The sequence below is a fragment of the Peromyscus eremicus genome, chromosome 4, assembly GCF_949786415.1.
Source record: "Peromyscus eremicus chromosome 4, PerEre_H2_v1, whole genome shotgun sequence".
In the NCBI taxonomy this organism is placed as follows: Eukaryota; Metazoa; Chordata; class Mammalia; order Rodentia; family Cricetidae; genus Peromyscus; species Peromyscus eremicus.
The window spans coordinates 12,646,446-12,673,192 of record NC_081419.1 but is presented as its reverse complement, the minus strand read 5'-3'; the positions used below and the strand labels follow the sequence as shown (position 1 = coordinate 12,673,192).

Here is a 26,747-nt window from a genome sequence, read left to right as displayed (position 1 = left end):
AAGATAATTTTTTCATGGTTTACTAGTAAGCTGGATCTTTACATCTAATACAGACTTTATTTACTTACTTTAGGCATTTCTATTCCTGCCTATAGGCTTTCTCTTCTAGCTTTGGGCCATTAATAGAAGCCCCCAGACTATATAACATACTTCTATAGTGAAAATTTGGTGAGGAATAAGATAAATTTATGAGCTCAGACTCACTTCCGTATCATAAAGAAGTATAAAATGGTGATTAAGGGCATAAGCTTCCAAGTCAAAACGTCAGGATTAAAATCTTAGCTTTGGCATTTACCAGCTGTTACATTGCTTAGGCTATGTGACCTGAGCCCTAGTTCTTCATTTGTCTGTGTCTTCTGTCCTTCATCTGTAAAAGGGAAGAACAACATTACTGACATCACAAGTTCACTGTGAAGACTGAGTTATTTTATATAGTGTACATAGATAGGGTTGGCACATATAGAGGTCCTGACATGTGGCAAATGTTCAGTAAATGTGAATTATTAATATATCGTTACTATTTTGTCTCAGGTAAAATGAGGATAGTTAAAAAGTACATGAGAAAACTAAATAGGAAAGGGTATGAAGGTGTTCCATAAAGTGGAAAGTGTCTTTAGCGGAGAGCTGCCATTTGGCTGAGAGGAGACCTGCTGTATTTGCTTGCCACTCCAGTTATAGAACAGTGTAGACGAATTGCTAAATGGTCTTATTAAATAAAAAACACAGAACCAGATATTGGGGTGAAAACCTGAGAGATCAGAGGAATAGGAAAAGCCACAAGCCAGCCTCACCTCACCAACACCTCAGCTTCCCAAAAGAGACCTACATCCTGTATACCCACGCCTATATGCTTTTCTGTTCTGCTATCTCATTTGCTCTCTCTGTCCAGCTACATCACTTCCTCTTCCTGCCCAGCTCTGTCACTTCCTGTCTGTCTGTACAGACTTCCAAACCTTTATGGTTAACTAGTGTTGGAATATAAGGCATGTGCCACCACACCTGGCTCTGTTCCCAGTGTTGCCTTGAACTCACAGAGATTCAGACAGATCCCTGCCTCCTGAATAATAGGATTAAAGGTGTGTGCTACCATTGCCTGACTTCTATGTTTAATATAGTGCCTGACTTTTTCCTCTGATCCTCAGATAAACTTTATTGGGTTGCACAAATAAAATATCACCCCATTTCCCCTTTTTTTTTGGTTATAAAAAATTATAACTAATATAAGAAAAACTATATACAGTAAGTACAATAACTATATAAATATATACAAGCAATAAATATATCAACAATGTCTAGTCCATTTACATTTGACAAATTCAGAGAAAATATTCCATTATCTATCCTATTTTGTTGAGTCCAAAATGTACCTAATTCACTTTCTATCCTATCTTGTATTACCAACAGAAAGATATCTTATGCTGTCTCTCAAATTTATACTTTACACCTCTTAGTGAGTTCTTTTCTGAAATTTCTTAACAAGGAAAACAACTATAACTAATCTGTTGCATCTTCACATAGCTTTCTATACTCAGCAACCTGATTGTTCCCCCATTCATGTCTCCAAACACTAACCTCTCTGGGTTAGAGAACCAAAAGGTAAGCATGCATGTGTGCATGTGTGTAGATGCCATGTCTGTTCCTGGAGAGCTTGTGGAGACCAGAAGAACCCTGGAGTTGGAGTTTCAGGCAGTTGTGAGCTGCCCAGCATAGCTGCTGGGAGCAGCACTTATGTGTCCTCTGGAAGAGCAGCAAGTGGTCTTAATCATTTCTGCAGCCCCCTCAAAGGGTTGGTTTGTTGTTGTTGTTGTTGTTGTTGTTATTGTTTTGTTTTTCGTAATACTTATTTCCTGTAATTATAAAGTCTAAAGCAAAAGTAGCATCAGCTTTATATTGTGTAGTTCTCCCCTTTCAGCTATGTGACTTAATCTCTCAGAGTACCCATATCCTCATCTGTATAGATAAAACCACAGGCCAGTGTCATCCCAGCACACAGAAGGCTGAGACAAGAGGATAATGGGTTTGAGGGCAGTTTGGGCTATGCATTAGACTTGTTTGTTTGTTGTTTGTTTTGTTGTTGTTGTTGTTGTTGTTGTTGTTGTTGCTGTTTTCGAAACAGGATTTGATTTCTCTGTGTAGCCCTGGCTGTCCTGGAACTCACTGTGTAGACCAGGCTGGCCTCAAACTCAGAGATCCACCAGCCTATTTCTCCTGAGTGCTGGGGTTAAAGGCATGTGCTGCCACCACCCGGCTTAGACTCTTAAACACTTGTCCCCCACCCCGCTAAGAAAGATTAAATATCTACTTAATGAGGTTGATGTGAGAACAAGAGATTATTGGTAAAAGACTTGTAGACTGCTAGTAAAGATGTGAATCAACAAATCTGTTTGTATTTTGTTCAGCCATGATTATTATTTCTCAACCAGAGATTACAGTTCTTTTTAGAGACATCCAAATTAGATTTGAGTTTAATTTACAACCCTCTATAGGAGAGGTAGAAAGACACATATTTCAAAAACAGTTACCAAAGGAAATTGTCTTTGCGTTTATTCCATAGATGCTCTCAGGAATGTTCATCAACACAATTTATGGCAATCAAAATCCTGTGCCATCATTAGAGACTGGATTATGGGTTCATTTGGCTACTGAGGTTTCTTATTAAGAAGAGTACTACTGCCCAGAATGGTGGCTTAGGCCTTTAGTCCTAGCACTTGGGAGGCAAAGGCAGGCAGATTTCAGCCCAGACCAGCCTGGTAATAGTGAGTTACAGGCCAGCCAGGGCTACATAATAAAATCATGTCTCTAAATAAATAAGTAAATAAACATTTAAACAAACAAATGACACCTGTGTACTTACAACACTTGGGCTGCTGTTCTGAATTAATATATTTGTGTACTAACTTTCCCTCCTAGTGAATAGATGGCTCTTTGCAAAAATTGGAAAAATGTGGAGTTATCATGGACGTTAAGGCAACTTCATTAAATTTAGGGATTGGAACTGAATATAGGTGGAACCTCAGAATTCCTATATAGTCCATTAAAATATATACATTAACCTTGGGAAGACAAACACTACCTAACTTGCTCACTCCTGGATCTATCTGTGTATTCTTTTTTTTGTTTTTTGGGTTTTTTTGTTTGTTTGTTTGTTTTTCAAGACAGGGTTTCTCTGTGTAGTTTTGGTGCCTGTCCTGGATCTCGCTCTGTAGACCAGGCTGGCCTCGAACTCACAGAGATCCGCCTGGCTCTGCCTCCCTAGTGCTGGGATTAAAGGCGTGCACCACCAGTGTCCAGCTCTATCTGTGTATTCTTACATTGTGAAAGCTAGTAGATGAAAGAAACTGGCCAATATCTGAATCAACCCTAACATGCTAGACAAGCACTCTATATAGAGCTGTATCCTCAGTCCTATTTTTACTTTTTTATTTTGACACAGGCCATAATATGTTGTACAACCTTGTGATTTTACTCTGTTCACTGGGCTGGTCTGAAACTTCTTTCCTCCAGCCATCTGAGTAGCTGGCTTGGATTGTCTCCTTTTTGAGGTACTTTTCCCTTTGACTTCCAGTACAAAAGTCTTCCCCACTCCTACCCCCACCCAAACTGGCTCAGCTAATGTTTTCTCTTTTGTTGACTCCAGTCTTTCATCTACATTGGGATTACTACACAAAGTGTATATTTAACCAGGCACCTCCCTTGAGCTTCAGACTTCTGTGTCTAAACTCTTACCATTTTGTTTAGCTTTCTGATGGGCACCTCAAGCTTATCAAAAGTCACAGAACTCTAGACTGTGACATTACTCATGTCAACATATTTCCTGAGCAATCTTCCCTTGTCTTGGTAAACATTCAAAATCCTTTAGTTGTTTAAAACTAAAATCTGGGAGTCATTCCTTAATTCCTTTTATATTTCATCATCTAGCTCTATCAATTTTCCCACCAAAATTTTCTACACCTAGTGTCCTAACCATCTAGCTTAAGATAGCAGTATCTGTCATTTAATGACCACATTTCACCTACTGTCAGCCTCCTTCTTATAGGTTCCCTGTACTCTATTTTCTAGTCCTACCATATAATCAGAGGGATCTTTACATTCTTACGTATTCTTAAATACATTCTAATCAGCCAAGCATGGTGGCACATGGCTTTAATCACAGCACTCGGGAGGCAGAGACAGGCAGATCTCTTGTGAGTTCAAGGCCAGCCTGGTCTACAGAGTTAGTTCCAGGATAGGCTCCAAAGCTACACTGAGAAACCCTGTCTCAAAAAACCAGAACATAAAATGAAGTCGAGTGTATGATTAAACTCCAGCCTAATTCTCTGACCTCACTTACTTCTACACTCCCCCCCCCCTCACTGTGCCACACACAGGAAATAATCCTTTCTCTTCACCCACATTCTGAAACAGGTTAGTCTATGAAGAGGATTACAGAAGACTATCATAATATGTCAATTTAGTTGCTTAACATTTTAAAATTCCACAGAGGACTATAGAAGTAGAGGATAGGTCTACTCATGGAGACGGTCTTAAGGAGAGGGCTGAAGTACAGGCTGTAAGGCATGAGCAACCACTTCAATAACTAGAAGTTAGAAATCTTGCTCAGGGACTAGAGAGATAGCTCAATGGTTAAGAGCATTTGCTGCTCTTGTAGATGACCAGCATTTGGTTCCCAGCACCTACATGATAACTTACAACCATTTATAACTCCAGGGAATTTGATACCCTCTTCTTACCACCAAAGGCACTAGGCATGTACATGGTTCATTTACATTCAGGCAGACATATATATATATATGTTAAAAATAAATCTTTTTTTTTTTTTTTTGGTTTTTCAAAACAGGGTTTCTCTGTGTAGCTTTGGAGCCTGTCCTGGAACTCACTCTGTAGCCCAGGCTAGCCTCGAACTCACAGAGATCCGCCTGGCTCTGCCTCCCAAGTGCTGGGATCAAAGGCGTGCGCCACCACCGCCCGGCAAGTCTTCTTTTTAAACATTGTTTTCTTGTTTGTTTGTTTGTTTTTTTAAATAGACCTGTATTTAGAATTTCTAAGTAGCTCTCAAAACAAAAATAAGAGAACAATTTGAGGCTGGGGATATAGCTCAATAGTATAGCCTTTGTTCAAGGAAGCCTTGTGTTTGAGCATGGAACTACTAAGAATGAGAGAGAAAAATAAAGGACCCAACCCAAGTAAACATTTTAAAAAGCTAGGTATGATGGTTCATACATATAATATTATCACTCAGGAGTCTAAAGTAGGAGGATTATGTATTCAAAGCCAGCCTAGCAAGACCCTATCTCAATAATAACAGATGTACTAAGCAAAAAAAATTAATAATTTAAGTGAATATGTCTCTAAAGATAATATGGATGGCAACTGAACATACAAAGAGATGTTCAATATATTAGAGAAATACAAATTACGCTATACATTAGAAATACTTTGAAATGATAGTATCAGGCAGTGACAAAGATGTGACATAGCTAGAACTCTGTGTGTGTATGTGTGTGTATATGTATGTATGTGTAGATACATATATATTAAGAGTAAGAATGCAGCCGGGCGATGGTGGCACACACCTTTAGTCCAGCACTTGGGAGGCAGAAGCAGGCAGATCTCTGTGAGTTCGAGGCCAGCCTGGTCTACAAAGCAAGTTCCAGGACAGCCAGAGCTGTTACACAGAGAAACCCTGTCTCAAAAAAGAAAAAAAGAGTAAGAATGCAAATGATATGATCTATACATAACAGTTTGACAGGTTTTTAACAGTTAAACATATACTTTCCATGTGATACCAGTTCCATTCTTGAGGGACTTGCACATGAATGTTTATAGCAGCCTCATTCATAACCACCTCAGATGTAAAGAACACAAATGGTCTTGAAGAAATGAATGGCTCAGCAAACATGATGGAATACTGCTCAGCTATGAAGAATAACAAGCTAGGTTTAGGGATGGAGGTCAATGTAGAACACTTGTCTGACATGCATGAATCCCTGGATTTGATACAGCTCGTTGCAAAACAAAAATAAAAAAGACAGACTGTTGAGTCATGTTTTTAAAAAAGTTTTCACAATGTTAGTCCATCTGTATGACATTTCCATAAGGTAATATCAGAGTAACTGAGAACAGATCGGGGGATGGTAGGAACTGAGAGCAAAGTGGCAGTATGGCTGGAAAGGAAGAACACAAGGGAGGTGCTAAGGAAACTATTATGTATTTTGACTGTAGTGGTGATGGTGGGCATAAATCTGTATTCTTAGACCAGTATGTCCCTCTCTTTCTCTGTCTCTTCAAGACTCAGTTTTACTGAATAGTAATCCTAAAATGAAATTTAAAACAAAAGAACCTTAAAGTCTCTATCCAAAAGCATTGTATTAAAGAAACTTGACTGCTAAAAAAGTCTAGGTAATTATAAAGATTATATTTTCTCTTTCATACAAGGGGATCAGGGCACACAATAGACCTACCTCATTTCTATGTGGAACATTCTCCCAAGACAGATGGCCCATGGGCACAGAGTATAACTTCTTAGAGCCACTTAACATGGGCCTCTCCCCCCAAACGACCTGGCAGTTTGTCGAAGTGGTAAGTGACGCTGTCACATACCCTCCTTAAATGTGAGCCTCATCTCCTAAAGTAGTAAACCTCTGGTGGAAGCTGGAGATATGAATGTTCCAGCACTGTATTAACTGGACATGATGACCTGTAATCTTAGTGCTATGAAGGCAGGAGGACCAGTTCTAGGTCATCCTTAACTATATCTGGAGTTTGAGGCCAGCTTGGGACATGAAACCCCGTTACAAAGTAACTTATACCTTACTCCATATTCTATCAAGTACCTTTACATTGTTGTCTTAGTCACTGTTCTATTGCTGTGAAGAGACACCATGACAAGGCAATTTGTAAAAAAAGAAAGCGTTTAGTTGGGGGCTTGCTACAGTTTCAGGGGTTTAAGTCCATTGTCTTCATGGCAGGGTGCATGGCCCTGCAGCAGTAGCTGAGAGCTACATCCTGATACCCAGGCAGAGAGAGAGAGAGAGAGAGAGGGGGGGGGGGGAGGGGAGAGAGACTGGGCCTGGCATGGGCTTTTGAAACCTTAAAGCACACCTACTCTGATATGGCCACACCTCCTAATCCTTGTAATCTTTTTAAACAGTTCTACTCATTGGTGGCCAAGCATTCAAATATATGAGCCTATGTGGGCCATTCTTATTCAAACTACCACAACTGTCACATTTGTTCATGATTGTCTTGCTTAGGAGACTTCCGGCATCACCAGCCTGGGAAATACCTACAGTCTCTCCAGCTGCTTTACACTGGTTGCAGCTTAGTCTGTATAGGCCAGCATAACTTCTGTATCCTGTAGTGTTGCTCTCATTATACCTCTAGTACTTTGCTACACTTTAATCTTTGGAACTATTTGCTTCTAGAATGTATCACAGGACATGAAGGGATTCTTTTTTCTTTTTCTTTTTTTCCCTGTACCCCTAATACATAGCCCCAAACCAAGCACAAAGTGATCACCAGCAAATATCAGTTGAATTAATGAACAGTGTAGTTTCTCTATCTTTAAATGAAGGCACACAGTTTGGGCCAGAAAGAGCTCAGTGGGTAAAGGTGTCTGCTGCTGTATAACCTGAGATTAGTTCTCCAGATCCACATTGTGAAAGGAGAACTGACTCCCAAAAGTTGTATTCTGACTTCCACATAAGCATGCACACACATACATAAAATAGATAAAGAAAATATAACGTTTCAAAAAGCACACAGTTTATAAGAACTCCCAGTAACAAATTGGTGGGCCAGCCCAGAGCCCTTGGATCTGTGCCCAGAGCTTGGTAATCAGCTCCCTAGGTCCCTGCTGGGTTCAGAGATCCACTTTAAGTGAAGCCACGTGTTGTAGGGATATGCAGAGTGTAGTTGTCACACACTCTCACCAAGAGGTGTTGTCAGACTTTAGAGTTACTGTGAACAAGCATCAGTAACATACAGCTTGAGGGAGGAAGGATTTGTTCTAGTCCATGATTTTACCTTTAGTACATCCTGCCAGCAGGAAGGCTGTGGTAGAGCACAATAGTTCACATCCAGGAGAGGATGGCTGTCCATCTGGAGCTCTCTCCATTTTCCTTTTATTCCATCTGGATTCCCCAGCCAGTGGGACAGCCCATATTTATTCCAGATATGCCTTTCCCTTAGTTAATCTTCTCTGAAATAAACTATCATAGACACACACACAGCAGTGTGTTGTATTCAATCTCCTGGCAGTTCTCAGTTCAATCACATTGACACTGCTCCAGAATTCTGACCATATTTGGCATAAATAGATCTGAACATAGCTGTGCATTTTTTTTAAACATTCTAATCCTATTTATCAAAAAGAGCTTTTATAACTTTTTCCACATCACAAGAATAAGCCTAGAATAAATCTTGGAGTCTTTCTCTGTTTATGACCAAGATCACAAACTGCTGTCACACATTGATTGTGTCCTCTGATCACACACATACTATCTCTCTGAGAACCAAAGGTTATTTCTTTAGTCCCTGAGTCCATACTTGTGAAACTAGCAATACTACCTCAAGACTCACTAAATGTATTGTTCACAACTCACTTAAAATCTTTTTACATGTTTGTTTATTTGTGTGGGTGTGCATGTGCCACAGCACTCATGTAGAGGCCAGAGGATAGCCTATGGGAGTTGGTTCTCTTCTCCCACTGTGCGGGTCCCTGGGATTGAGCTCAGGTGGTCATATCTTGGCAGCAAGATGAGACTACCCAATAATGCATGTCTGTGTTCATTCAGAGCTGTATTGATTGGTAAGGCAATAAGCACTTTATTTGGGTATGTATGCTAGCATTTATGGTGACATATTGTGTACCCTAATAAAGCTTGCCTGAGGATCAGAGAAGCAGAGCAAGCCACAGCCAACCTCAACCTTGCCAATTCCTCAGCCAATCCTATTTCCTCAGACTGAAAGCCTGAGTCCTCATCCAAATGGGTCTCAGTTGAACTGTTTTAGTTTCTGTCTCCTCATGCCTTATATACCATTGTCCGCCCAGCCGTGTCACTTCCTGGGATTAAAGGCATGTGTGCTTCCCGGTACTGAGATTAAAGGTGTGTGCCACCACTGCCTGGCTCTGTTTTCAGTGTGGCCTTCAACTCAGAGATCCAGACAGATCTCTACCTCCCAAGTGATAGGATTAAAGGTGTGTGCCACCACTGTCTGGCCTCTATGTCTAATCTAGTGGCTAGCTCTGTCCTCTGATCCACAGGCAAGTTTATTAGGGTACACCATATATCATCACAAACATTCATTCCTTAGACTGTGAGTGAATGAGCTTCTGATAGCTCTTTAAGCACCCATGCAAGAGAAATTACAGCTTCCACAATGCCCTTCAGATGGAGAAGGTCTCCTATTTTGTTCATTTTACTGTTTGAAGATTCATTACGTGTGGATCTGGGGAATCCAGATTTTTTTTTCCCCCACAAAGAATAGATCCTGTGAGCCTTTTTCTCCTCTTATTATCCTTGTGAGCATATTATCACATGTTAGCACCTATTTGTGGCTGTGAACATTTCAGACCTACAAATGAAGTGCAAAGACCATTAGATTTCATATCATATATTTGACCTTCCTCAATGCCAGCACAATACTATCAATTATCCTCTGAGCCCAACTTTGGTGTTTCTCATGCTCTTTCATTGGGCAAGCAATTGCCTATAGTGTTTCATAATGTCTAATGTATAGGATTTGGGGAACAACTCAGACCCCAGAAAAGACTAACACCAATGTCATGTCCATAGTACTCTTCCTATTGCTTCCTAGTCCAGTTTGTCTGTACCTTGCTTTTAGGAAGTAGTGAATGCTAGTATAATTTTGTATATGAGACTCTACTACCTCACATTACAGCACAGCCTTGACCATTACTGAACTCTTCCTTGTTCTAACTCCAAATCGTTCACACTGTACATTACTGCTCACCTGACCTAGCACCATCTCCAACTCTTGTCTACTGCTCTGTCCCTTGGCCTTCACTGTACCACTCCTTATTTCATACAGTTCTTTGTTTCTGTGATTCCCCCAATATCATGTTATGTTTTCCTTTCCTTATGGGCACCCCTTTCTGTTTCTCCATATTCTTTTTTACCTCTAGGTAGATATAGCTAGGATTTCTTGAAAGTTTGTCATAGTGAAATCTATTTTGATTATAAGAAAAATTGTGATCAAATTTAATTAACTCAAGCCCTAAGTGGAAATTACTAGAAGAAAACTGCAACAGCACAGGACATAAGGCAATACAGAAGAATTGAGATGGAAAAGACCACAGCAACCACTTTCAGTATCTTTGAAGCCATGTGGTAGAGCACCTCTGCCTCACTTCACCCCCTGTCTGTCGTCATTACCACTACCACATAGGCAAGCATGAATTTCTAGAACAGAGTCATATGACTGGCCATTCACAGATCCAGTCTCATTAGAAGATAGCAAACTCTGTCTGCAGTGTAGAAGGCTTTCTCAGATTGCCCACTGCCAAATCATGACACAGACACTTATTATTAATTATGAATTATTAATTATGAATGCTCAGCCTTATCTACATTTTGCATTCGGGCTTTTTACCTTTCATTCCGTATGTCCTACTTTCCTGTTTCCTCCATGTCTGGCCGCTGGCCCTGGCTGGCTTCTCTTTTCTCTCTGCCCTCCAGTCCCACCTGTTCCTCCTCTGCCTAGCTATTGACCATTCAGCTTTTTATTAGACCAATCAGGTACCTTAGACAGGCAAGGTGAAACAGCAACACATCTTTATATAGTTAAACAAATGCAGCATAAACAAAAGCACATCTTTACATAGTTAAACACAAACACATCTTTATATAGTTAAACAAATATTCTATTCCACAACATTCTCCACTTTTTTGTTTAAAAAGGAAAGATTTTAACTTTAACATATTAAGACTATATACAATAAGAACAATTATCAAGTAAGAATTACATTTACAATAATTTGTATTTGGAAAATTCAGAGAAAATACTCCATTACTTATTCTATCTTTGTGAGTCCAAAGTTTTGTACCTAATTTACCTTCTATTATAACTAAAGAAAACTGCAACTATAACTATCTAGGTTCAACTCCATCAAAGACCCCAGAAGGATATAATATTAGCTGAGTAAAAATGAAGGGCAATGCAAGCCACTTCCAAAACTATAGAAATACAGAGACAGCTGGCTACCTGGACAGTCACCCAAGGTTCCTCTGCAGTGTTGCAACATCCAGTCTTCAGCCTACAGGCCTAGAATATCTGGCAGATTTTTCTATGAAGCAGGAATTTTGAAGGGCTTTTCCACCTTGTCTTGGCAAAGTTCAGCATTCACTTTCCTTTGTGTCCTGCATGTCTAATTTGGATGGTATACTGTCAACAGTCGAGGCAAGGAGAGTTTCTTGCCCAAATGGCTAGCTTTGCCACATTGAAGCCAAACTCCATATAGAGGCTGTTTGATGCCCATCATCCTTTTATGAAGTAGATTGCTGCTGCCAGGAGCAGACATGTCTTGCTGTCATAAAACGCCTTATGTTATTAAACATCTTAAATGCCATATTCTGTAGGTCTCTGAAGCATCTGAAGATCACCTAAAATATATCTGTTTAACCTTAAAAATGTACCTAGCATGACTACAAGTTTGATTATTATAAATGACTACCAACCTGCATTTCTTAATTATACATTACATTTTTAAAAAAATATTTATTTATTTATTATGCATACAGTGTTCTGCCTGCATTCCTGCAGGCCAGATGAGGGCACCAGATCTCATTACAGATGGTTGTGAGCCACATGAGGTTGCTGGGAATTGAACTCAGGACCTCTGGAAGAACTGCCAGTGCTCTTAACCTCTGAGCCATCTCTCCAGCCCTATACATTACATTTTTAAATGAGCTGCATAAGCATAATACCCCAAACAAGAGTAGAAACATGCATACAGTATAGCAAAAATAACTTTAAATTTGTATCAATATACCAAAATTCATACCAATGTAAAATATTTGAGGTTAATAGTTGCCTTTTATTCTATATTCCTATATCTCTCCCCTAAATGATGACAAACATCCATAAGCCACCAAATGACCAAAAATTACCCATCCCACCCCTTGGGAATGTGGGCATTATGTTCTGTAGACTGCTTCCAATTGTCTGGGGTTGATGGCATCTTGAGAGGACCCTGAGAAAATTGAGATAATGGTCAAATCCTGGGGAAACTGTTCCCATGCAGATGGATCAGTATATACATCACCTGTCTTGTAGTTTTTCGTGATTTCTTTCTTTATGTCTATAGGCAAGATTTTCAGGTCTTCCCTGATCAAACTTGATCTCTATTAACCTTGAAGGAATCCACAGCCTTGTGTTTCCTATGGAAACAAAAGCATAACCTCTCCTCCAAATGCAATACATTTTCTAAATTCCATTTTAAAGTTAAGACATCCCTAAAGTATCTAGGCTAGCTTAATTCAGCAGTCCCTTTTACAATCCCGTGTTTCTCAGCAGGTGTTGTTCGCTCATCAGCTTTCAAAAAATTTAGAGTCAACACAACATCATACAGCACCTAGACTCCCTTTGTATTTCCCATCTTTACATGACTTTTTTTCTTGTATTACTTTACTCTCTCTTTAAAGACTTTATTATTTTTAAACTATTTTTTGCTATGACCATCTATACCCATTGTCTTTTCTTAAGCACCTACACACATTTTTAAACACACTGTAACTTGTTTAGAGATTTTTTTTTTTCCTGGTCTGGACCTGCTTTACTGTGCACCTGTAGCATTCTCTGACCATATGAGCCAAACCTTAAACTTGCTGGCAGCTAGCTCCACCTGGTTTGGGTCTCTTAAAGCCAAACTTTACAACCTACAGACCTGGCCAAGAGCTGCATTTAACCAAGAGCTGCACTTAACCACCCCAGCTCTAGGAAGTTGGAGCCTGCACTGCACAGATGTTTTTACTTAGCTTGTTGTTTCTGTTTAATGTGCAGGCTGCTCAGGTGCTCACTGTGTGGCAGAGCCGTGCCTCTGTATGCTATGAGCACCGGGCTACTAAGAAGCTGTGGGGTTGGTTGGTTGGTTTGTTTTGTCTTGTCTTGTCTTGTTTTCACCTCTCTCAGGCCCTGTGTAGAAATACATGCCCTGTGTTGGACACCACTGTACTACAAAAACCTCAGGACCAGAAAATTTCATTGGATCAGCTTGGATAAGTATCTTTTTCCAGTCCAAGCAGCAGTGACCACAAGTGTCTCTGGTCCAGTCCACTTGTCTACAAAGTAAAACAAGTGCCTCACAGATAAGCAGTGGCTGTTCTCAAAGAAAGGAAGATAAGTATAAACTATACACACAGCTCAGAAGGCATGTGCTACAGAAGTTGTTGCCTGTCCATCTTAACATGCTTAGTCTCTTGACAGAAGGACTCCTGGTGCTGATTTGAATCACAGTTTAGTGTTCTTAGCCCACCTCCTCATCTCCATCCACCCAAAACAGCAAACTTCTAGGTCTAAATAAATAGCATCAGTTGGGTTTTTTTTTTGTTTTTGTTTTTGTTTTTTTTGTTTTTTTGCCTTTTCTATATTTTTTATTCATCAATCAATAAAAACATTCAGCCCATGCATATTTTTTGAGCTGTTTATTGTGATGCATGCCTGTAACCCCAGTACTCAAGCTTGCAAATTTGGGGCCAACTTGAGCTATGTACCAAAACCCTATCTCAAAATCTTTTAAAACATGCACATATTTATGGGGTGTAGCGATAATTCAGCACATGTAATGATCAGATCTAGGGTGATTAGCATTCCATCTTTTTAAACACGTATAATTACCTGTGTCAGCAACCACCAGTCTCCCCTAGTACTCCATAGAATACACAATAACTTGTGGTTGTAGTCAGCTGTTGAGTCCAAGACATTGGCACTTATTCCTCCTGTCACCCCACATTGTTTTTTTTGTTGTTGTTGTTGTTGTTTTTGTTTTTGTTTTTGGTTTTTTTTGATTACTTGCTTGTTTTCACTTAGGTGATGTGAGTTTTTGGAAAGGTTCTTTAAAGAGCGCCATATGTGGCGTCTAGAAATGGATTTTTATAGTGGTATGTGGAGAAGGAGTGGCATGCAAAATGGAGGGAAAGCCCTCCTTCTAAATGAAAATTTTAAGAGTTTCAATTCTGTCATACCACCTTGAAGCTTTCCTTTTAGATGATGGCAATGTAGCAAACTGGAGGCAGTCCTAAAAGTGTACAGCTCATCTGGAAGCTGGAACCAGTAATCTAGGAAAACAGACCCTTTTGTTTTAACAGCTCTTCAGTCAGGCACATTGACAGTGCTCTGGTTGTTTGTATAATTTTGGTCAGGTGAGCAGCTGCATTACCTGTTTCCTAAATCTGGCCTTCATCACAGCTTGAATAACAGGTTTTGATAAAAATCAGTTTCCAAATTGTAATTTGTGTAACCTGAGCCCTTGGAATGGGTAAAATGTCCTTCTTGGGGGAGGGTGGTATCTAAAAACAGCAAGGCTTAGTGAAAGAGTGAAAGTAAGAGGTGTTTTTGTAACAGGGTTTAGCCTGCACTTAACCAAATTATAGTAGAACATATTGCTAATCTAGGTGCTTATTTCTTGGTTGGTAAAACAGTATATAGTTAGTTCGTTTTTCACATTTTTTTTTTATTATTTCTGAGGTTTGTTTCTTTATAAACAAGCAGCAGCACTATGCAACTGTCTTGACATGCTTTATCGCATCCCCCAATCTTCCCTTCCCTTCCCTCACAAGAGGCAGCTGGTGTTACAGGAAGTCTGCCTGTAGAAAAGTGGTGAGGTGAAACTCAGTACATCACTGACTTGCTGTATGACCTTGAGTGAGTCATATTAGTTTCCTGAGGAGTGCAAGTCACTTTTTAAAAAACAAAAATAGTGTACATAAGAAAAACCTTTAAAATTAACTGATTTTATTTTTAAAGAACATTTCTATTTTTTAAGTATGCCTGAATTACATTTTATTCCACATACCCCTGAATGGTATTAGGGAGTTGATCATTCTTTTGAAAAGCTTTGTTTCTATGTTTGTCTTCTTTAAATGTGACTGAATCTTTCCTAATTTATAAACATACAGTAAAAGCAGTCTTTTTGGATGTGCTAGATAACAAACTGTTATCTAGCACACACACACACACACACACACACAATGTGTGTGTGTGTGTGTGTGTGTGTACATTTGTGCTGTATGTTCATGTGGGGATGTGCACATGTGTGTATGCAAGTAAGTGTGTGTGCTTGTGTGCGTGGGTGCGCATGGAGTGGGGGGAATACATCTTTCTCCATTGCGATCCATCTTGTTCTTTGATAGCCCAGTCTCATTAATTGGGCTGTCTGGGGGGGGGCAGTTAGCTCCCAAGATCCACCAGCCTTGCCTCTGCTTATAGTCCTGGGGGCTCACAGACTTTGATGTCATGCCACACAGCAGGCACTTTATTGACTGAGCCATCTCCCCAGCACCTCTATCAGTTTTTATATGGATTATAATTCATAAGTAGTTGTTTTCTTTCTTTACCAGACATTTTGCTATTTGTTTTATGTTGGTGTTGGAGATAAAACCCTCGGCCTTATGCAATCATAGGCAAGCCCTCTATTGCTGAGCTATATTCCCAGCCCTTTATTTGTTTGTTTGTTTGTTTGTTTGTTTGGTCTTTTTGAGTAAGAACTTACTATGTGGCCTGGACTAACCTGGAATTTGAGATCTTTCTGCCTCTCCCTTGGAGTACAGGGATTACAGGTGTGTGCCTTCATTCCTGGCCCAGTCACCTGTGATTCTTATCCTAACCCCTGAAAAGTGTTCTCTTTTTTATCTTAGAGCCTTTTCTTTTTCCCACACTCTTCCATCTTTTGCATTTAACAACGTTGTCATCTTTGTGAAGCTCTTTTATCTGTATTTTCTAGTAATCGTGGGCATATAATCTACCTTTTTCTTCTGTGGAAAGTCATTTGACTCCTTTCACTGCTTATCTTCTCTGCATGTCTGTGTTTATCCTGTTGCTGTATCTCCTCAGGCCTTCTCCCCTGGTGGTGGTTCAGATCTGTTGCCCTAGCTTTAGCTCCTTAAATGTTATTGGCTCCCGAATCCTTCATTCTGGCCCTAACACTGTCTCCTACACCATCCTCTCTTAAAACAAAGCCATTGCATTTTTACTTTAACTGCTACTTTGCTACTAATGAAGTCGTGTTTCTCACAGCCACCTTGGCTTAGAGTTCACAGTGGACATTTTCTTGCTTTCTTTTTCCCTCATCTTTTCTTGGCTCTCCAGTCAGTCATCAGCCCTTTCTGGGTTTCTTAGCTTTCTTTTCTTTGCCACTCAGCCATTCTTTAATATCTTGTTACCTGTGTGTCTGTGCCACCTGCTTTTCCCTCTCTTTTCTTTCTTGTACATCCCTGTGGAGTTAATACCCCTAAGACCCTGCTTTGACCTGTGGTCTCTCAACTGGAAACTGTATTGCACTTCGTTCTAAGCCAGCTTTTCTAAGCTTTATTTCCTGAAGATCTCTGTGTGTAGTATTAATATCTGATGCAGTTTCTTCAAAAATACCCTCCTTTTGCCATTGTTGATTATTTCCCTTTCTGGAGTATTTCATATTTTGCTTTTGACTCTTTTACTGTAAAATATGAACACTTGGAGACAAGTGTATGAAATACAATGTAGTTGTAAAAATTATAAAGCAAGTACCACCCAGGTCAAGAAATAGAACATTTCTAGAATCTGACAGTGTTCTAGTACCCCTTCTCTTCATACTATATAACTCTCTTTACCTGCTTTTTAAAAACTTAATAAAATGAAAATCTGCAGTATGTATTTCTTCCTGACTTCTTTGGCCAATCATCATCATCATTATTATTATCATGGGGGGTGTTTTGCCTGTATATGTAAGTGTTCCATGTGCATGCCTGATGCCTGAGGAGGCCAGAAAGAACTTTCGATCCCTGGAACTAGAGATACAGATGGTTGTGAACCACCATGTGGGTGCTGGCAATTGAACCTGGGTCCTCTGGAAGAGCAGACAGTACTCTTAACCACTGAGCCATAGCTCCAACCCCTTGGCCAAATAGTTTTTACAAGTCCCCTATGTTGTTGCATAAGAGTTTTATAGTGAGCAAGATTCAGAGAAGTCAGTCATTTTTCCCATGGTTCCAAAGCTAGGAAGAGGCATGTTAGAAATCGTGGTGTGTGTGTGTGTCTGTGTGTGTGTATGTGTGTTGTATTTTGTTTTTGAGACGAGCACTCTCAAGTAGTCCAGGCTGATGTCATACTCTAGACACTTCTGTTACCTACCAAGATTATAGGTATGTACCACTATACCCAGCTCCAGTATTTTAGTTTGTTTGTTTTAAGAGTCTCTCTACATAGCCCTAGTTGGCCTGGAACTCCCCATATAGACCAGGTGGGCCTTGAAATCACAAAAATCCACCTATCTCCACTTGCTAAGTGCTAGGATTAAAGGTATGTACCACCATGCCTGGCTCCAGCTTCACTCTTAAAACACCAGGTATAATTTGAACTGTTTTAATACTTGATACATTGCTCATTGGGATGTAGTAGCCTCCTACTTATGCATACACAAACAGTGTACACACAAACAGTGTGCATACAAACAAATGTGCATGCTTTAATTGAAACATATTTAATGATATTTTACACTTACTACACGTGACACATTTTGTTTTCTTTTGCATATTTGTGTGTGTAATGTGGTATATGTGTGTATACTTGTTTGTAGTATGTGTATATGTCTGTGTGTGTACATGTGTATGTGAAGGCCAGAAGTCAGTGTTGGAATCCAGGTGTTGGTGGTGCTTGCCTTTAATCCCAGCACTTAGGAGGCAGACATAAATGGATCTCTGAGCTCAAGGCCATTGTGGTCTACAGAGTAAGTTCTAGGACAGCCAGAGCTACAAAGAGAAACCCTGTCTTGAAAGAAAGGGGGGATAGGGGAAGAAGTCAATGTTGGGTGTCTTTTTCATCGTTTTCCACCTGATATTTTCTTTCTTTTTTTTTTTTTTCAAAAAAGTTACAATGCTTTGTGTTGTAACTTGTAATTTTGAAAGCACTTCACTAAGTCATACTGCTTACCTACTTAGACATTTATTCAAAAGAATACAAGCTAGACCAGGTGGTGTAGTATATTATTTTATCTTAACTACTTGGGAGTTTAATGCTAGAGGATTACATATCCAAGTCTTGCCTGTCTAATTTAGCAAACAAACAAATAAGAAAGGGAGTTCCTATATTCAAATTCCAGAACTAAAAACAAAAATATACCTTTTCCATGGTAGACGTTGTACCAGATGTTACTGTTAATTCTCTGAAATTTGTCTTCAAAGTAACTTTGGTTAGATGTGATGTAACTGAAAGGTCCTGCCACTTTTATGAAACGAGATAAAATTTTGTACAATTCCAGTCAGATTAATGACCACATCTGCTTTTAAATCTCCTCGTTCTCACTTGCTTTTTGTTCCTCCTAAGTGACATGAAGATGAATACATGCATCTCTCTAAGCAGGTACGTGTTAGGCGTGCTCTGAAACAATGTGGCTGGGTACAGTCCTCCAGCCAACTTCCTCAGCTGTTTTAGCATTTTCAATGTTTCATTTGAATTTGACATTTCGCATCCACGTATTAATGTGTGTCCATGGAAACATTGACTGAGCTCTGGATCTGTTCTTTTTTTTTTTTTTTTTTTAATAATTTACATACAGCTTCTTTTATTTTATTTTATTTTTCTTCAATACAGGGTTTCTCTGTGTAGTTTTGGTGCCTGTCCTGGATCTCGCTCTGTAGACCAGGCTGGCCTCGAACTCACAGAAATCCACCTGGCTCTGCCTCCCGAGTGCTGGGATTAAAGGCGTGTGCCACCACCGCCCAGCTAGATCTGTTCTTAACTGTCTTTAGTAGGAGTTTGAGGAAGCCACATTCAATGTAACAGTATTTGTTGTTCACAGTAGAGTAATTTCTGACTACAGAAAAGTTCTTAAGATTGTTTCTAAGGTTTACAAGACATGTACTACATGTATAAAGGCCACATGTAGGATTTTTTTCCAGAAATGTGTGGCTTTGTTACATTTACTTAAAATCTTAAGCTTTCTTTTCACCACCACCAGTCATTCTTTAGCATGGCTGCTACCTCTAAGCTCTGAGCTGTCTATGCCCTCTCTTGCATGCTGCATGTAACTATGGGACAAATGTTTTACTTACTGCTGGCTACCATAGGTAACCAGCAACATTTAGGAAACAGCTAGACATGGTGGCACACTTAAAATTGCAGCACTAAGTCTGGAGACAAAAGAATCAGGAGTTCAAAACCAGTCTCAGCTAAATGACCTCTTGCATCAAAAAACAAAACAATTTGCAGAATAAGGTTATGGTCAGATCATGACTTTTCCACATTAGGGTAACATAACCTTACTGTATCTCCACATAGTTTCCTATCATCTTCTTGATAGTTTGGTGGACTTGGCGAATTATTTGGGTATTTTAAAAAGGAACATGACTCTTCTCAGTAAACCCCAGTTGAAGAGGGCTGTCTAGTAACACATTTAAGGTGTGACTCTTTATGGCTCTACCATCTTCTCCACCTTCATTTGTCTTGCTGGCAGCTACTTACACTTCAGAATTTGCCAGTTCCTTTCACAGGAAAGAGCTAGCAAGTACCAGAACCTAGTTTTGAACCCAGAGGTCTAACATCTTGTTCTCATTTGTTCTGCCTCTGTTCTAAAGCTTTGTAAGCCAAGTGTTTTCCCCCTTCCCTATGCTGTAGGTGCTCAGATGAGTTGTTTCCCCATCACGCCATGTATGTCTAATGTTCACCAAATCCTAGTAATTCTCTACTAAGCTTGAAGTTCAATAGTTTAGAATTTCTGGACTGTTTTTCCATTCTTGCTCCCTTCTCTTACTGTTGGGACATGGAATAAGGTGACGATTCTAGTAATTTTTATTTAAATGCTTGATCCTACTCCCCATTCCTTTATTTCATCTATGTTTTAAATAGCGAATTTAGGTCCTGGCAACCTAAATTAGTTATCAGTGATAACTAATGAGGCTTTTCATCTTTAATCTTAATGAGTATACTAGTTTTTATATTTAGAAAAAAAGTTTTTTTGAGACAGAGTTTCTCTGTGTAGCGCTAGCTCTCCTGGTACTCGCTCTGTAGACCAGGCTGACCTTGAACTCAAAGAGATCCTCTTGCCTCTAACTCCAATGTGCTAATATTAAAGGCGTGTGCCACCACTGCCTGGCTTGTATTTGAAATTTTTAAAGTTTTTTTTGTAAAGTGTGTGTGACAGGGTCATGTGCTTGTGGTAGTGAAGGAACAACATTTGGTAGTTGGTTCATCCATCTACCATGCGTTCTGGAGATTGAACTCAGGTAATCAGACTACTAAGGCATCTCTCTGGCCTTGTATGTGGAATGCTTTATCCATTGCTCTCAGTATTCTTTTTGATACATAGCTTGCTTTATCTTAGACTTGTGAAAGAATTTCATGTTGTCTCATGTTTCCTTTTGAGAGGGCCTTATGATTAGTTTGAATAGCACAATGAAGTTCATCTTATTTGTTTTCTACCCTACTTGGAATCAGCAAATTCCCCTGAAGTATTACAGGTCCTGCTTATATGAGTTACTGTTTAAAGTCTGAGCCCTATCAGAGAAAACATGCAGTTTCTCTGATAAGTTGGAATATTTTCTTTTCCCAGACAATTTTACCCACTAATATTTTTGTAGCTAACATACTCATTCAGGGTTTCAGATGCCTGTTAACGTTAGGACCTCAGCTCTTCCTCAGCTACATCTGCTATGAACTTTGGCCTTGACTTTAAAGTGCTTGTTTGCCCATTTTCTTTACACTGTGTTTTAGGAATAATACAGAGGAAGAACATTGTGTTAATAGATTAAGAACACAAGCGAGGCGGTGGTGATGCACACCTTTAATCCCAGCACTTGGGAGACAGATGCAGGTGGATCTCTGTGAGTGTGAGGCCAGCCTGGCCTACAGAGCAAATTCCAGGACAGCCAGGGCTACACAGAGAAACATTAGCTTGAAATAAAACAAAACAAAACAAAACAAAACAAAAAGAACACTGTTAGCATTGAGTTAGAAAAGCAACTCTTTCCCAAAGGCTAACAGTTAGATGAGGTTGGAGAAGACACTTTATGGACTTGTCAGTAGCCTGGAGTTAGTGGTATTTTTGATTTACTCAGAGCAGGGCTGGAGGTTTTAGGAACTTCGGGTGTTAGGAGGTTAAGGCTGTGAGCTTAACCCTATTGTTTACTCAGCTCTCTAACTTGTACATGTTCAGTTTCTGTTCCAGATGATCGAGCTGAACAACGAACTTGTCTAATCTGTGGGGATCGTGCTACAGGCTTACACTATGGGATCATCTCCTGTGAGGGCTGCAAAGGTTTTTTCAAGAGGAGTATTTGCAACAAACGTGTGTACCGGTGCAGTCGTGACAAGAACTGTGTCATGTCCCGGAAACAGAGGAACAGGTGCCAGTACTGCCGCCTGCTCAAGTGTCTCCAGATGGGCATGAACAGGAAGGGTGAGTTGGTGCTTAGGACTCTCTCTGCTACCCTTCATCTATCCCCTCATCTGCAACTATTATACTTTTTGGTTATTCTTTCTGTATGTAGTATATAGTCTATAAACTTTTTCAAGGAATAATGACAGGAATTTAATTGGAAAGGCATGAAGTAGGATTTGATGTTGTTTTGTGTACTTAGAAACGTGGCATACTCAGACACTAGGAATATTTAGAAGTGTGTCTAGGTAGGTAAAGAGTTTGACATTTTGAAGTTTTCTGGGAGCTGTTAACCTAAGATGACATAAATAAACTGACTCTAGGGAGCTTTCAAGGGTTTGGTAGAGGAAGCCAACTAGGAAGTTTTTAGAAATGCCCAGAAGGGGCCTGGAGAGAACAGGTACTGTTCTTGTACACATAGGAACCCATGGAATTCAGAAAAGGCATCAGATCCTGTGGAACTGGAGTTACAGACATTTGTGAGCTCCCATGTGGGTGCTGGGAATAAAACCTAGAATTGAACCCAGATCCTCTGCAAGACCAGCCAGTGCTCATACATCTCTCCAGCCTCTAATTATTTATTTTTAAGGAGTTATAAATGATGATGAAAAACCAAACATGTGAGCTGAGTGTGGTGAAACATGCTTTTAATCCCAGCAGAGTCAGAGTCTGAGGCAGGGGGATATCTGAGTTGAGACCAGCCTGGTCTACAGAGCAAATTCCAGGACAGCCAGGGCTACACAGAGAGACCCTGTCTCAAAAAAAAAAAAATGATCCTGCATAGGCCCCAGGTTTCGAACAGCCAACTCATGCAATGAGCACAGGACCCAGTCCCACTGCCTAGATGCCTCCCAAACAGATCAAGCCAATCAACTGTCTCACCCATTCAGAGGGCCTGATCCAGTTGGTGACCCCTTAGCCATTGGTTTATAGTTCATGTGTTTCCATTCGTTTGGCTATTTGTCCCTGTGCTTTATCCAGCCTTGGTCTCAACAATTCTCGCTCATATAAACCCTCCTCTTTCTCGCTAATTGGACTCCCAGAGATCCACCCGGCGCCTAGCCGTGGATCTCTGCATCCAGATCCCTCAGTAGTTGGATGAGGTTTCTAGCATGACAATTAGGGTGTTTGGCCATCCCATCATCAGAGTAGGTCAGTTCGGGCTGTATCTCTTGGCTCGGCCTGGGAGGAGGGGACTGGACCTACCTGGACTGAGTCTACCAGGTTGATCTCAGTCCTCGGGAGAGGTTTTGCTCTGGAGGAGGTGGGAATGGGGGGTGGGCTGGGGGGAAGGTGAGGGGGGCGGGAGGGGGGAGAACAAGGGAATCTGTGGCTGATATGTAGAACTGAATTGTATTGCAAAATAAAAATAAAAAAATTAAAAAAAAAGAAATAAGAGTTGAACACAAAGAAAAAAGAAAAAAAAAACAAATGAACAAAAAGCCTCAAAACGTAACAAATGGGGCCAAACAGCACTTGCTGCTCTTGCACAGGATCTGAGTTTGATTCCCAGCATGCACATGGTAGCTCACAACCACCTGTAAACCCCAGTCCCAGGATTTGATGCCTTCTTCTGACTTCGGAAGGCACCAGGCATGGATGTGAAGCACATACATGCATGCAGGCAAAACATTCATACACATAAAACAAATAAATTTAAAAAATAAAAACAATGACGACAACAACTAATAGGGTATGGAGGGGTATGCCTTCAATATCAGCATTCAGAAGGCAGAGACTGCAGATCTCTGTGAGTTCCAGGCCAGTCAGAGTCTCGTAATCAGACTTTGTCTCAAAACAACAAGAAAATCAAGCTGTAAGATTAAGACTCTCGATACCACACCTGATGACCCGAGTTTGCTCCCCAGGCTCACATGGTGGAAGGAGAGGACAGACTCTACACAAGCACCTGGGCATGTGTCCCCCATTCCCCAACACAAATAAGTAAATGTAATTCAAAAATGTTAAAAATAAAAGGAAATGACAGATTGATAAGGAGAAATCCATAGAAGTTTTATATTATAAAACGAAAACTAACAGAATGGGAAAACATTCATAGCATACAGAACAGGGTAATTATATCAACACATACAAGGACATTGTAAACCCAACAAACCAGGTAGTGGTGGTGCATGCCTTTAATCCCAGCATTTGGGAGGCAGAGGCAGGTGGATCTCAGTGAGTTCGAGGCCAGCCTGGTCTACAGAGCGAGTTCCAGGACAGTCAGGACTGTTGCACAGAGAAACCCTGTCTCAGGGGAAAAAAAAAACACACACACACACACACACATTGAAGTTATAATGTGTTATTAAGCAGAGCTGTGTCTAATCACAGAATCAGTATACTGTTCCACAAATCTCCTGTGTGGCATAGCTATTTGCATATTAGAATACTGTGTGTTTGCTGCATGTTAAACAAATGCTATGGTAGGGCATTTGAAGTGTTGTCAAGTTTGTCCCCTGCCTATCTTTGTAGCTTCTCTGGCCAGAGCAGGGTCTCAGGGCCAGATGTTACACCATTCCACATGTGCTCAAGTTTGTTTTTCTACCTGGAAGTATATTCTCTTCCCCAGTATTACTTGTCTCTACAGAAACCCTTGCCAGTTACCAATTTCAGACCAGTACCGTCTTTCTACCCTCACCCTGATTTTGGCTTTTATTCCACTTTTCTCATCTTCCTTCATTGCCCAAGGCCTGTGAGTGCTCAATACCTCAAGCCTCACTGTTACGGGATACCTTCTTGACTACATACACAGATTGATTATCCTGGTATTCATTTGGCATGTGGGATTCTGAGCTTCCAGCTAAACTCATCTGTTTTGGGGAAGAAGAACCATACCTTTTTTTTTCTTTTTGGCATGTGATGATATTTTATTTGTATGTTAATAAAGTTTGCCTGGAAAAACAACAACAACAACAACAACAAAAAACTAGCCAGCAGAGCCATCTTGCCAGCCCTAAAATATCTTAAATTGTTTTTTTTTTTTTGAGACAAGGTCTCATACTGTAGCTCAGGCTTGCCTCAAACTCAATGTAATCCTCCTGCCTCAGACTCCTCCTAAGGGTTGTGATTACAGAGCATTCTCGTTCTCTCTCTCTCTCTCTCTCTCTCTCTCTCTCTCTCTCTCTCTCTCTCTCTCTCTCTTCTTGAGACAGGGTTTCTCTGTGTAGCCCTGGCTGTCCTGGAACTCACTCTGTAGACCAGGCCAATCTTGAACTCAAGAAATCAATCTACCTGCATCTGCCTCCCAAGTGCTGGTATTAAAGGTGTACACCACTATGCCAGGCACACAGAGTTCTTTTTAAAAAATGTTTTCATGGAGGCTGGAGAGATGGCTCAGCATTTGAGAGGACTGGCTGCTCTTCCAAAGGACCCGAGTTTTAAGAACCATACTTTATAGCTCCTCTGGAACTATGCTACAGCCCCGAGACTGTGACATGTAGGACAGAGAGAGTTGCCAGTTTTGCTTCCCTATTAGCCTAGTGAAGGCTGCTGAGGGAAACCCTGCCACCTTCTGGTTGGTCTTGAGAAAGCAGGACTAAATTAGACTTGCCATGATAATATTTTTGGAAGTGAGAAATACTCTGAAACTTTCATAGCTGGTAATGCATAATTTTATTTATTTGTCAAAAACCATAGAACTGTATATTACCAAAAGTGAATTTTACTGAATATAAAAAGCTAGTCAAGCAAAATGTACTGATATGGAGGAAGGGGATGGAGAGATGGAGTCAACAAGGTGATGAATTCATCTAGCGGTATTAAAATGAATCACATAACCACACTGAGATGGTAGAGAGGAAGGGAGCTGGCCTTGGAAAACAGTGTTTTGACTGCATATTGTAAGGGAAAGGAAAAAAAACAGTTGTATACAAACAAAGCACTTTGATTTGTAAAATTGTTTCTCTCAAGGTTATATGTTAGGAATTCTGTCTCTACTTTAATTGAATACTGCAGTTGAACAGGGAAATAAATACACTATATTTGAGAAAGAAGTTATGGATCCGGAAAGGCTAGAATGAATATCAGAGTCAGATATATCAATATGTCTGGTGGATGGACAATAGATACATAATGTGTGGAATATATGTGACTTACATGTGTTTCTAAACACATACATGTGTTTCTAAACTCTAACGACTACATGAGACTAGACACACTCAGCACCCAGAAATTTTAAGTGTCAATAAAAAGAGTAAAGTCTCCATGGAGAACTAGTTGAATTCATAAGCGTGGAGACTTTTAGAGTACTTGAAAGTAAGAGAGATGATGGGGTGGGGAGCCTGAGGAAATGACTTAATGATTAAGAGCATTTACTGCTATTGCAGAGGACCAGAGTCTGGATCCCAGCACCCATGCCCGGTAGCTCACCTTTAACTCCATCTCTGGGAGATCCCAGGCCCTTTTCTGACCTCCACAGGCACCCACATACACATAGTAAATAAATAAGAGCAAGCACATGTGTGAATGGGCACACAGGGCACAGTGAAAGGGCACAAAACTCAACCTGAGAGCTCCCAGTAACCACAGTTGTTCTAACTTGGTAACAGAGTATCTCTAGATTTGTTTATAGACTCAGAAATAAGTCTGCACATGCTTATACTGATAGAAATAACTAACTGAATAAACAAAAGTAGCCATTTTTTTCTTATGAAAGAATTCCAGTGAGTAAATGGAGAAGACATGATGGAAATACAAGTTGCTGTTAGATACACAACACCACAGTACTGACTAGCAGCCAAGATCCACTGAAGCGAGTCCAACAGAAGTGAACAGTGGTTTAAACAAAAGTGAAGTTTAGGTTGGGGATTTAGCTCAGTGTTAGAGTGCTTGCCTAGCAAGCGCAAGGCCCTGGGTTCGATCCTCAACTCAAAATAAATAAATAAATAAATAAATAAATAAATAAATAAATAAATAAATAAATAAAAATAAAAATAAAAAGTGAAGCTTAAAAACAATAACTACAAAGAGAAAATTGTTTCCACAGCTAGAATGTGATGAAGGTTAGTATCTTAGTGTCTCAGGGTTTCTAGTGCTGCAGTGAAACACCATGACTAAAAGGTAAGTTGGGGAACAAAGGGTTTATTTGGCTTACACTTCTATATCACTGCTTATCATTGAAAGAAGTTGGGGCAGGAACCTGGAGGCAGGAGCTGATGCA

General features: G+C 40.1%; 1 protein-coding gene across 2 annotated transcripts in view; it reads left to right on the top strand.

Moving 5' to 3' along the window:
• The window catches only part of Nr6a1 (nuclear receptor subfamily 6 group A member 1), a 201,271-nt gene that overhangs the window by 148,327 nt on the left and 26,197 nt on the right, over positions 1-26,747 (top strand). For both annotated transcript variants that reach the window (XM_059260225.1, XM_059260224.1), the window contains exon 4: positions 21,365-21,607. In XM_059260225.1, coding sequence (XP_059116208.1) covers positions 21,365-21,607 — 243 coding nt within the window. The remainder of the gene's footprint in view (positions 1-21,364; positions 21,608-26,747) is intronic.